Source organism: Tympanuchus pallidicinctus, unplaced genomic scaffold, assembly GCF_026119805.1.
Source record: "Tympanuchus pallidicinctus isolate F22 unplaced genomic scaffold, pur_lepc_1.0 scaffold17, whole genome shotgun sequence".
NCBI classification, from domain to species: domain Eukaryota; kingdom Metazoa; phylum Chordata; class Aves; order Galliformes; family Phasianidae; genus Tympanuchus; species Tympanuchus pallidicinctus.
The window spans coordinates 4,803,255-4,814,577 of NW_026294690.1; the positions used below are offsets into that span (position 1 = coordinate 4,803,255).

Here is an 11,323-nt window from a genome sequence, read left to right on the forward strand (position 1 = left end):
ATAACAAGCCAAATTAATTCTTGAGGTAAGTACACAAAACAAATGCTGTTAGAAGACACTTCTCTATCAGGGGAAGATTTCATTAATTATAGTGAAGAATAGCTTAAAATAGTTTATACTGTAAGATCACTGCATTTGTATTTGAGGCAGTACACTTACAGTGGATAATCATTTGTTTTGTCACTAGCAGTAACTCTTGAGTAATACATTTTCACTTGCAGTTGTTCCCTACTTTCAGGTCAGTGCAGGGAGAGTCCATTACATGATTTCAAGCTGCTCCAAATAAAGCAAACAGTTTTGATTTCTTCAAGGGAATTTACTGACTATATCAATCACAAAACTTTGAATGACATTAAGCCTGCAGATTACTACTCATGTTAAGCGTGAGGTTTCCTGACCTCACAGACAGTAGTAGAAGTACAACCAGCAGAACACTGGAAAAAGTTAGGAAAGCTATTACAATTGTTTTGTCAATCTAAAATTCTTGAGTCATAGAAGCATAGCCATGGATTCCTATCATAAAGACGATATAGAATATAGAAGCCATATTCTATTTTGAAAAAATTAATAAGCTAATAAGAAAAATTGGAGAATGTATGATTTTCTTTCTGCATTCTTTCTCATCGTGGATTTTTATTTATTCCTTTAGCTGACATATCATAACACACAAAAACACAGCCCAGGAAACACAAAGAAAACGAAGCGATGTAAAGGCCACGCAAAGAAGAGGACACACGTTGTCCTTCCCATTGGCACAAAGCTAACCGTAGTGCTGTAAGAGGGAAGGCACACAGCTGGAGGTGAGGGGCTCCGAGCTTCGTGCCCTCGCTCAGTGCAGTGCCCATCTCAGCTCCGTGAGAGCTGCCGTGCAGGCTGGAGCCTTTCGGCAGGCACCCGAGCGGGGCGTTTTCAACACGCACACCGAGGAGCTGTGGATAACGCTGCGTCGTGCCCTTGCACCCCACGGGATGTTCAGACTGAAGCGGGTTTGGTGCAATACTTTGTTGCTAATTACGTGCATCTGAGTGAATTCGTTTTAGTAATTCAGTGCTTAAAAAGAAAATTCCTCTCGTATCTTTCGGTTGTAATGTGGGAAACCACCCCGGTCCCGTTAGCCGCCGGTGGCAGCTCAGCCCCGTGCGCTGCGTCCACCATTTCGTCGCTGCCTGCAGCTCCGCGCCCGCTGCCCCGTCAAGATGGCTGCCGCCGCCCCGCGCGTTCCCCGCCTCGACCCCGTTCCTCTCAGCCCCAGGCCCCGCTTCCAAGACGTGGAACGGAGCGCCCGCCGGAGGGCGGGGGGAGCGCGCGGGAGCAGGGAGGGGGCCGAGGCAGCTCCGCGCGGGCACGGCAGCGGGCGGGCCGGGGACGTCCGAGCGTGGTGCGAGACTCCCTGAGGCGCGGCCCGGTCCCGCCGCCGGTTTTTGCCGCATCACTGGGCGGCGCGGTGCCGCCTCCGGTATGGGGGAAGGGAGAGGCGAGCAGAGGAAACCGGAGCTGCTTAGGCGGTGAGTCACAGCGCGAGGGACAGGGAGGGGCAGGGCGGTGCCGTAGCGCCCGCCAGCAGCCCGACTGCGCCGCGCCGTCCTGCACCGCACCGGGAGCTCCCGCCAAAGCCGCGCTCCCGACTCTGCCCCCCCAGCACGCAGCCGAGAGCACGGAGGCGCCAGGCGGAGGGGGGGGTAGGGGGGCGGCTCTTCCCGCCTTCCGGCAGCGATGATTGGTTGTTTACGTTCTCAACTCTGATTGGCCATCCGGAAAAGCGTTCTCACTCATTGGCTGAGAGGTGGACTCGAGCGAGCCGTGTGCAGAGTTGTAGGGACGGGCGGGGCCATCTAGGGGAGAGCGCGCTGGGCCGTGTGCAAGCCGCGTGTGGCGCAGCCAGAAGGGATCCGGGAGCGGCGGGTACGGCCGGCAGCCAGCGGGGCCTAGCGACGTGCGGGCGCGCTTCTGCCGCAGCGGGGTTCGGAGTCTGCAGGTAACCGCCATGCAGGGCGGGAGGGCCGGGCGCCGGGCCGGGAGCGGGAGATGGCGGCGGGATGATGGCGCTGGCGCACTCCGGCCTAGCGCGCGGGAAAGCGGAGCCGGCCGGGTTCGGGGCGGGGAGCGGGGCCGGAGGGCGCCGGGAGGGCGCGGGGCCCAGCGGGACGGCCGAGAGGTGGCGGTGAGTTGGGTGCGGGCGGGCTGCGGGTGGCGCCGGGGAGCCCGCACCGCTCTGGGGGATGGGAGGCCCGGCCGGGCGGGGGCCGTCCCGTGTCGCTCTCCGCGCGGTGGCGGCCTCCTTCGGGGTGCGGTTCCGCGGTTCCGCGCTGCTCTGGGGCGGGTGGTGGCGCGGGCACCTCGTGGCGGGGGCAGGGCGGGCGGTGCGGGCTGGGAACGGCGCCGCGCGGCGGGGAAGCGCGGGTAGAGCGAGCCCCGGGGCCGGCGGGACGTGGGTGGAATAAAAGCGTTCTGGTTTTTCTTTCTATTTTTTTTTTCTTTTTTTTAACGATTTCTGTCTTTTTAAATCTCTCCCGAAGCCCGCTCCGCCGGGACGGACGGGGCACGCTGGCGGAGGTAGTGCGGCCTCGGCCCGACGCACCACGTGGCTCCCCACGTGCTGGGCCTCCGCGGGCTGAGGGTCGAGGTGTTGCAACTATGGGTCTCCGACCACGGGCGCTGACGGTGGACGCACATCCAAGTGCGACCTGTAAATGGATAGGAAAAACAGTCTGACATCTGCAGAGCACCAACCAGAGGAGATGCTTTTTTTTTTTTTTCTTTTTTAAGTTCCTGTCAGACTTAGTTTTCAAGTAACTGCTGTTACTCATTTAGTATCCAGAACGGTCATAAGGCGTTATTAAATGTAATAGTAGGTTCTGCTTTAATTTCAGCACTTAATTAGATCCCTTCACATTAGAGTTGCCTGCTCCGTGATTTCTTCCTCAGTGCAGAATGGTGTAGAGAGCCATCCTGTGCCCGTCCTCCAATTGGTTCCATGAATTTGCCAGGGCTGCATAACAGCTGTGTTAGTGCCATGCCTCACCTCCCTTGGGTTTTTTCCCATTAACTCATTTCATTAATATGATATTTGCACATTACTGACATTGCTCACTTTTCCTAAGTTTGAAACTTGGTCCAAATAGCAATAACAATTAAAAGGGAAAGAAGAGAGATACATATTTGGCATGCGTGTCATAGCCATACAACTGGCTAGTAGAGATAGGAAGAGCTCCGCTTTCAGCTTCTGCAGGTTTGCTTGAACTTTCAAGCTGCTTCCTTTGGAAATTAAGTATTGTTATTTGGTGCCCAGAATACTTAAGTTTTGTATCTTTCCTAGTAACAATAAAACCTGGAGGCTGAGGCACTGCTAAATGCTCTATCATGTTTTCAGGTTACAGGTGGGGAAGTTCAACTAAACATACACTGAGGAGTTTCCATGGCAGTACTGTCTCTTGAATTCTGGAATTCCCAAACATTTTTCTTAAGGAAATAAAACTGTCTGTAGGTAGTTATTATTTTAAATGAGTAATATTTTAACTACTCCACTGGAACTGAATGCTAGTACTTTGTTAGTATTGCTTTATATTTATTGATCTTCTGAAAAAGCAGAGGTCTGCTGCTGTTGCACAGGGTTTTTAACATTTCAAGTGGGCTCTGGCTGACGTATCCCATTTGACTATGGCATGGTGCACGGGTCACCAGCAGCCTGCATGGAAATGGGTGGTTTCTAACAGTGTTTGCCGAAAAGGTTTCAAGTATATGGGGGTTAGTGCTTTCTCTCTAGTCTGTCCGTTTTAGTGTAGTCCTATTAATATCAGATGTGATGCTTGTAGATCAGAGGGAGCATTCGGTAAGTATAATGGCTATAATTGCCTCTGGTACATTCAGCTTAAACTGTTAGCAAGCTGTTGAATTCTGAGGAACTGCTAGCATTTAGAGGAATCTTGAGTAATACGTGTCACCTGTAATTGCAACGGTTGTCTGCTGCTCCAAAGCAGTTATGTTGCTCTCGGTATGTTCCTTCCTGTTTTAGTCCATCCCTTCTGTAAAACAGTGCTTGTACAGAAAGGACTGCTCATTCATTTCTAAGGGACATTACAGTACTGGACAGGAGTTGCTGTTCAGTGTTCATGGCTTTTCATACTATGAAATGTGATGTGAAGTGCATGTAAAGTACAGAGGAGGTATTAACAGGCAATGCTTAAATAAGTACATATTAAACTGTTTTCATGAAGGCTCCCTAAAGTAGGCAAAGGGGAACATGTGTTCAGAGTGGGAGACTATAGGTCTGTGGGCCTGATCTTTTCTCCTTAGTATTTTCACACATTACAGCTCTCTTGCCATTATGTGGAACAGAGCAGGGTTTGGCAAAGAAAAATACATTATTGCTGCCTCTCTTAAACAAAACCTGCACTGTTTTTTTCTGTGTGGCAAAAGGTAGTATCAAAAGTGGAACTTCTGCTGCCTGTTGCGTTACTCGGGGTTGTTCTGAACAAATTCTAGCTTCAGCTTGTCAACTGATTTTGGAGGTTGCAGTCAAATGTCTTTCAGATAACTGGAATAAGTGTTCAGTACTGGAGTATTGCCAGAAATGCTTTGCTTCCCTAATTGGAACAGGGTTAGGTTAGTGGGAAATTTAGCTTCCTCATTACCAGAGGAGCTCAAGTTAGTTTTACTTTGATCTGTTACAGCAGACTCTAGGTGCTGCCTGAGAAAGTAGAAGCCATAGAATAAGGAACATCACAGAGGAGCTCAGTGGTAGTTCTTTCCATTTTCTGGTGTAGTTGGGCTACTGACTCAAACTGGGAAATTTGAGTAAGTTTGTGAAGACTGGATAGTAAGTGTTGTAACTGAAAAACCACAGAAGAATGTCCATACTGCATTTCAACAGAAGCGTCTTGAGTTCATCGTGTCAAAGTTTGGTGCTAAGGCTGCAGTCAGAAGAGTCAAATCTGACATAGGAAACCATTGTGATAATGCAGCTTTAAATCTGTGAGCTGCTCAGCTCTTTAACTTCAGTAGTAGGGTGGTCATCCAGAACCAAGTCTAAAGTAAATGGGATTCACTGAATAGTGAACAAGGTGATAACTTCAGCTTCAGACTACAGCTGAGGGTGTCTGTACAGTGAGCTCTGGTAAACATCTGCCTTCTCTCCTTTGTAGGGAGATGTTATTTGAGGCGACTTCATTTGTTGCCTTTGAAGTTTTGGAATTTTAACTGAGCCACTGTCTCATCAGATCTGTCTTGCAGAATTTGACCAGGTTTGGATAAGCGAGATGAGCCTGTAGTTCTTCACTTCATTTTTTCTGTGTAGACTCTGGTGAGGTGAAAGGGGGGTAAAATTGTTCTGGAATGTAAGCAAATGGGGGGGAGTTGACTTGTGTAACAAGAGTTAAAGAAGTCATTGGTAGATGAGACTGAGTGAAAACAGCATGAGCTAACTGCCTTGGTACAGAAGGCTCATGGAAAATGGCCTTGGTAGATAGAAGGAATTGCTGAGAAGTAATCTGTGATGACTCCATGAAGAAGTAGTGACTAATAGAGGAGCACTTGTGTGGTTTTCTAACTTTATTTTTTGTCTTGTAAGTAACTGAATCATGAAGCTGTGTCCAAACTGCTTGGAGGGTATCCATTTAAGGACTTGTCTTCTGAACTGGCCTTTTCTGGATACTGTTCATAAAAAGTGTCTGGCTTAATTGGAAAGCTAAATTCTTAACTCTTCTTAAAATGTTTATGTAGTTGATGAACTTTGCCCTGTTTCTTAGAGCACGGGGTGAATTAAAACTAGTATCGGTTAAATCCACCTCTAGCAGATGAACTTGCATTCAGTTTCAGATCTTCAAGAACAGAGCAAACATTGAGCATTAAATACTGGTGAGGAGAGGAAGTCCAGGCAAACTGCTTGGTGCTTTCAAGTGTTCAAAGTATCCGAGGATGCAGTAGTACGCTTCGTAATTGTGTTGATTGCAGCTGTGACCTTCAGAGATGTCAGAGTTCAGGGAAAAAAGCAGGCCTTTGAAGAGTAAGGTTGCGAGGTGAATCTGTCTTGTTCAAGCTGTGCAAACACTGTTGTTTGTCTTTCTCTGGATTTCTCACTCAGTTTGCCTTATCTTATTTGGCCTTCTTGATAAATAGCGGAAGAGAAGAGTTTTTCTCTTCGAGTCTTTAAAAAGTTAGGTTCAGATGTAAAAGTACATCTCAGATTGCTCTGGAGCAGTGAGTACTGTGCTGTTTTGCACCTTGTGCTTACAGTTACTGGTAAAGGAGATGTGGGCTGACAGCATATCCTATTTGAGAAACTTCCACTGTGTTTCTGAAGGAGATCTAGTTCACTTATAGAACATTTCTCTTACTGTACATCAGCTTGACTGGTTTGATATGCAGGTAACTGTTGGGGATACTTCCTCATTGCTTCATGTTGAAGTGTCAGATGTATGGTTTGAATGAGACCCTGGGAGTTACTGCTTCAATCAATAGGCATGTATTCCTGTTCAGTTCAAACCGTTGCAAACTGAGCCAGGAGTTGTCTTGATACGCAAATTGGAGGCTCCATCTTGTGCCTCTTGAAATGAAAAGCAGCATCAAGTATTGAGGGGCCTGAGATCAGCTCCTGCAGCTGGCTTTGCCTGTGTTTTCTGCTGTGTCAACATGGTTGCTATGAAAGCAAGCATAAACAGTGGCACAGAGTACCAGCTGCTGCCACCATTACAGAGAGCTCTTCACCTTTGGGTGTCCTAATACATTTGAAACTTTGAACAGTGCGATGGACCAGTGAATACCTGCTAGCATGTGAAATGACTTAGTTTATTGTATCTTAGGCACTCATACAGCCAGCTTTATTCTTAACATTTGTGTCCTGCAGAATTTCATTTTTGAACAGCAGCTGGAAGATGTGGGATTACAGAAGTAGCATATGAAACTTCTCTCATATTTTAAATTCTCCTGCTTTTACTGTGGTGGGAGAGACAGATGGTCACTGGTAGAAGGTGACTGAAGAGGAAGGAAGTGTTCTGAGAAAGGAGTGGCTAAGCCACTGTAATTCATTCTACATTCAAGTACCTTAAAAATAACTGAATAAAAATTGATGTTCATATCTTAAATCATAGAATCACTAAGGTTGGAAAAGACCCACAGGATCACCCAGTCCAACCATAAATGGATATGGTATATCTCCATGCTGGAGTGCTAGTTCTGGTTCCTACTTGAGATCATGTGTCTTGCTGCTTCTATAAGGACTTCTTCAGGATGCTGTGTATTCATGTTCCTGGTGGTTTGGGACCTTGAACAGTTGTTTTTTAAGTACTGGTGCTTCTGGTCATAATACTAAGATGTCACTTCTTTCTTAAAAGTGTCCCTGTGGGAACATACAGATAATATTCCTGTTGTTCTGGTATTAAACTTGATTTAAAAATAGTTTCCGTAACATGGATAAACTAGGAAAATCAGTCTGGAGATGAGATAGCCTAATGGAAGTAGAATTATTAGTGGTAAGAGTAAGGAATTGGGTGAGGCCTAAGGAGCATTCAGGCAGTTTGAGACTTCATGAAAGCAAAGCTTAATACGCAAATTTCTAAATCAGTGTACTTCAAACTTAATATTTAACTGAAGCCTAATCTAACTTGTTCTTTTGCATCTAGTTCTAAGAAGTGTTGCTTTGTGTTACACCTTAGGGGGGGAGGTAAAAGTACAGTGATTGCAATCTGTTTAACCTGCCCCATCCTGACTATGTTCTGTGGTCTGTAGCAGACTGACTTTCCTGCTCAATGAACCACCTTCCTCCATTCCCCAATATGGGCAAAAGTGCTTTGTACTGTCATGGACAGGCGTGCCTATCTGATGTTTCCCTAGCATTCTAAGGATGTTTTCCAAGTTAGCCTTGTAGATATCTGGCCAGTGTCTGATGTCTCTTAAGGAGCCAGATTTCTTAAACATTTTCTTTTGTGTAAACTAGGGAGTGAAGAGTGAAGTATGAACCCTGAACTGTGAGATACTGTATTGAAATACATGGAGAAATGGTGGTTCTTCGTGTCAGGTCTAACTGCTCTTTCAGTAGTGGAAGCACTGCAGTCTTTCATACAACTGCATTGTGGCTTGTTCTTACAGGGTGTCTAGTATGTATTATATAGAATATATGTATATCTATGTAGAATTGATTAGTGAATGAACTCTGAGTAGCTGTCATCCACCCATTCCCATGAGAAATGTAACGACTACCAGGAAGAAATAATTCATAGATAGAAGTATCTGGCTTTTGAGCTTACCTGAGTGATAAGGAAGAGGTAGTTGCTTAAAAAGAGAGAGCAAAGACAGTGCTGTTAAAGCAGTAGTGAAGAAGTGCACTTTTACCCATTTTTAAGCATTTTGTAAACATTCGGAGTGAAGACTGGCTACAAAAACTGATGAAAGGAAGGGCTGTCTAGTTCACTGTGGTTTGAGCTGTTAGCAACTCCAAGCCGAAATGAGATACTGGCTATTATCATGGCTTTAATACTATTGCATGGGTATTGTACAAGAAAATTCAAGTCATAAGTTCTGCTTTGTTTCCAATTCCTATGCTAGAAGGACATGAAACCTCTAAGTTTCTTACTTTAATGTTTAGTTGGAGGAAGATGTTCTAAAAATGTGATTTGTTCTTGTTCTTTTTCCTCCTCAGGCAGCTGATCTGCAACCATGAGCAGCAACGAATGCTTCAAGTGCGGACGCACTGGCCATTGGGCCCGGGAGTGCCCAACTGGGATTGGCCGTGGTCGTGGGATGAGAAGCCGCGGCAGAGGTAACTCGGCTGGGTTTTCTGTTCGCTGTACAGTGAGATCTCTAGCTGGCTGCTTTGAGTAGTGCGTAAAATAGCATCTGGTCTGTCAAGAAGTAATACTGAATTTGTTAATGAAGTTACCTGGTTCTTAACCCTATAATTTTTTTTCCACTGTTTCTGAGACTAGACCTAATTTGTCTTTAGTTCAGGTGGCAGAGTCCTTGATTAACTTTTAGAGATGAAGAACATTCTTAAGTATTTTTTCTCTTGTTACTCATATCAAGCAGGCTTCCAGTTCATGTCTTCATCTCTCCCGGACATCTGTTACCGCTGTGGTGAGTCTGGCCATCTTGCCAAGGACTGTGATCTTCAGGAGGATGGTAAGTATCAATAAATATTCTTTCTCTTCAGTTACGTGGAGAGAGGCCTGTGGTTGAAGAGAAAGATGTTGTATGCTCATCATAATTAGCTGGAACAGACAAAAGTCCTTCATTAAGAGCATGCTACCCTTCACTTAACCAAGGTTTTATAGTCTTGTTTGGTATGTTTTTCTTATTGTGGAAGCCTGCTATAACTGCGGTAGAGGTGGCCATATTGCGAAGGACTGCAAGGAGCCGAAGAGGGAGAGAGAGCAGTGCTGCTACAACTGTGGCAAACCTGGCCACCTGGCTCGTGACTGTGACCATGCAGACGAGCAGAAATGCTACTCTTGTGGAGAATTTGGACACATTCAAAAAGACTGCACCAAAGTGAAATGCTATAGGTAAGAGCTGAGAGAACAGGTAAAAGCATGAACTGTACCCAAAGTGATAGATGCATTCTTTGTCTTACTTTGATGGGGAAGTTAAGCTTCAAACCTGGAGCGTAGCTTACTTTGAAAAATGGCTATCTACTGATACTTAAAACTGAGAGCTGTTAAATCGGTTTGAAAAGCTGGCTTCAAAATCCTGTTTGTTCTGTGAGCACGGAACACAACTGCAGGTCTTCTAGTGTGCAGTGATGACTGAGTTGATCAGTTGGGGAATGATTTTTTGCTATTGTTGAAGACAGTAATAGTGCTCATATCTAAGAATGTCTGAGAAGCAGAAGTCTTGAGTGCAGGTCTGGCATCACATGCATCTTCAGTAGATAATGCACTGGACAGAGTGGGTTTGGTTTTCTGTGCAACTGATGAACGGTTTCATTAAAAGCGTTCTTCGTTTCTGTTTTGTTTACCCCCTCCCCAGGTGTGGTGAAACTGGCCATGTAGCCATCAACTGCAGCAAGACCAGTGAAGTCAACTGCTATCGCTGCGGCGAGTCAGGGCACCTTGCACGGGAATGCACAATTGAAGCTACAGCCTAATTATTTTCCTTTGTCGCCCCTCCTTTTTCTGATTGATGGTTGTATTATTTTTCTCTGAATCCTCTTCACTGGCCAAAGGTTGGCAGATAGAGGCTACTCCCAGGCCAGTGAGCTTTACTTGCCGTGTAAAAGGAGGAAAGGGGTGGAAAAATCAACTTTCTGCATTTAACTACAAAAATGTTTATGTTTAGTTTGGTAGAGGTGTTATGTATAATGCTTTGTTAAAGAACCCCCTTTCCGTGCCACTGGTGAATAGGGATTGATGAGTGGGAAGAGTTGAGTCAGACCAGCAAACCCTCTCTGGGTTACATGGAAGTGATCCTATGCAGGAGAAAAGAAATTCTGGAAGTGTCTGAACTTCCTCATAACTTTAATTTTATTACAATGGCCTTGGATTGTCTGACCTCAGTAGCTGTTAACACCAAGTAATATCTGTATCAGGCCCTACATAGAGCATATAGCTGAGTGGGAGTAAATAAACAAGATGCACATGCCTGTTGATGGCCACGAGAGAGAGAGAAATCAGGAATAAACTTTAAAATACCAGTAATTCAGTCAGTGAATGTCCATGTTGGAGAAACAGAACGCAATGGGAAGCTTTTGAATAAATACTTCAAAGTAAATCTGAAACCCAGACATCAGTGCTCATAGCATATACAATTTGGAGCTATTCAGGAGTTGCAAATAAATGCATTTTCACAGAAATCAAGATGTTATTTTTGTATACTATATCACTTAGACAACTGAGTTTCATTTGCTTGTAATCAGTTTTTAAAGTAAGATGGTAAAAGCAATTGAAGTCCTAGAACATAGAAAATGTAATTTTAAACTATCAATAAAGCTGGAGGAGGAAGGGGAGTTTGGCTAAAATTCTTTGTTTATTTTTGGTTTTCATGTACACAGTGCAAAATAACATATTAAAAAGGGGTATGTGGAGGTGTAAAAAGTTTACTTTGGACTTCTCTTTTGTTCTGCCTTGCATCGAGTTTCTGTTCTGTAGCATCAGACTGTAAATACGCAGTCCTTGTTTCAGGCTGCTGAGCTGCCTGAGGATTACCTGCTCTGTGGGGGCTCGGGCTTCTTGCTTTGCTGGTGTGGATAAAGCATTTCTTTCATTATGACTTTGAAGACAGATCATGTTCTAGATGTGATCTGGAGTAGTTCCATAGTGTGCTGTGATACTTTGGCCTTCAGCTATCAGCACACAAACTAGTTAAAAGGCCAAGAAGTGCAAGTACATGCTGTTTT

At 45.3% G+C, this 11,323-nt stretch overlaps 1 protein-coding gene across 5 annotated transcripts; it reads left to right on the forward strand.

Annotated features, from left to right (window-relative positions):
* CNBP (CCHC-type zinc finger nucleic acid binding protein) lies at positions 1-10,945 on the forward strand. Of its 5 annotated transcripts, none has more exons than XM_052678503.1 (5): positions 1-25; positions 8,633-8,752; positions 9,016-9,110; positions 9,292-9,494; positions 9,958-10,945. In XM_052678503.1, exons 2-5 carry the CDS (start codon positions 8,650-8,652, stop codon positions 10,073-10,075), a joined length of 519 nt encoding a protein of 172 aa, XP_052534463.1. In that variant the 5' UTR covers positions 1-25; positions 8,633-8,649; the 3' UTR covers positions 10,076-10,945. The 5 variants fall into 5 exon arrangements, with proteins under 5 accessions (XP_052534463.1, XP_052534464.1, XP_052534462.1 ...); XM_052678504.1 differs by lacking the exon at positions 1-25 and adding an exon at positions 1,833-1,975 and having other exon boundaries at positions 9,016-9,111; positions 9,296-9,494; XM_052678502.1 differs by lacking the exon at positions 1-25 and adding an exon at positions 1,833-1,975.
* Positions 10,946-11,323: the final 378 nt, after the last annotated feature.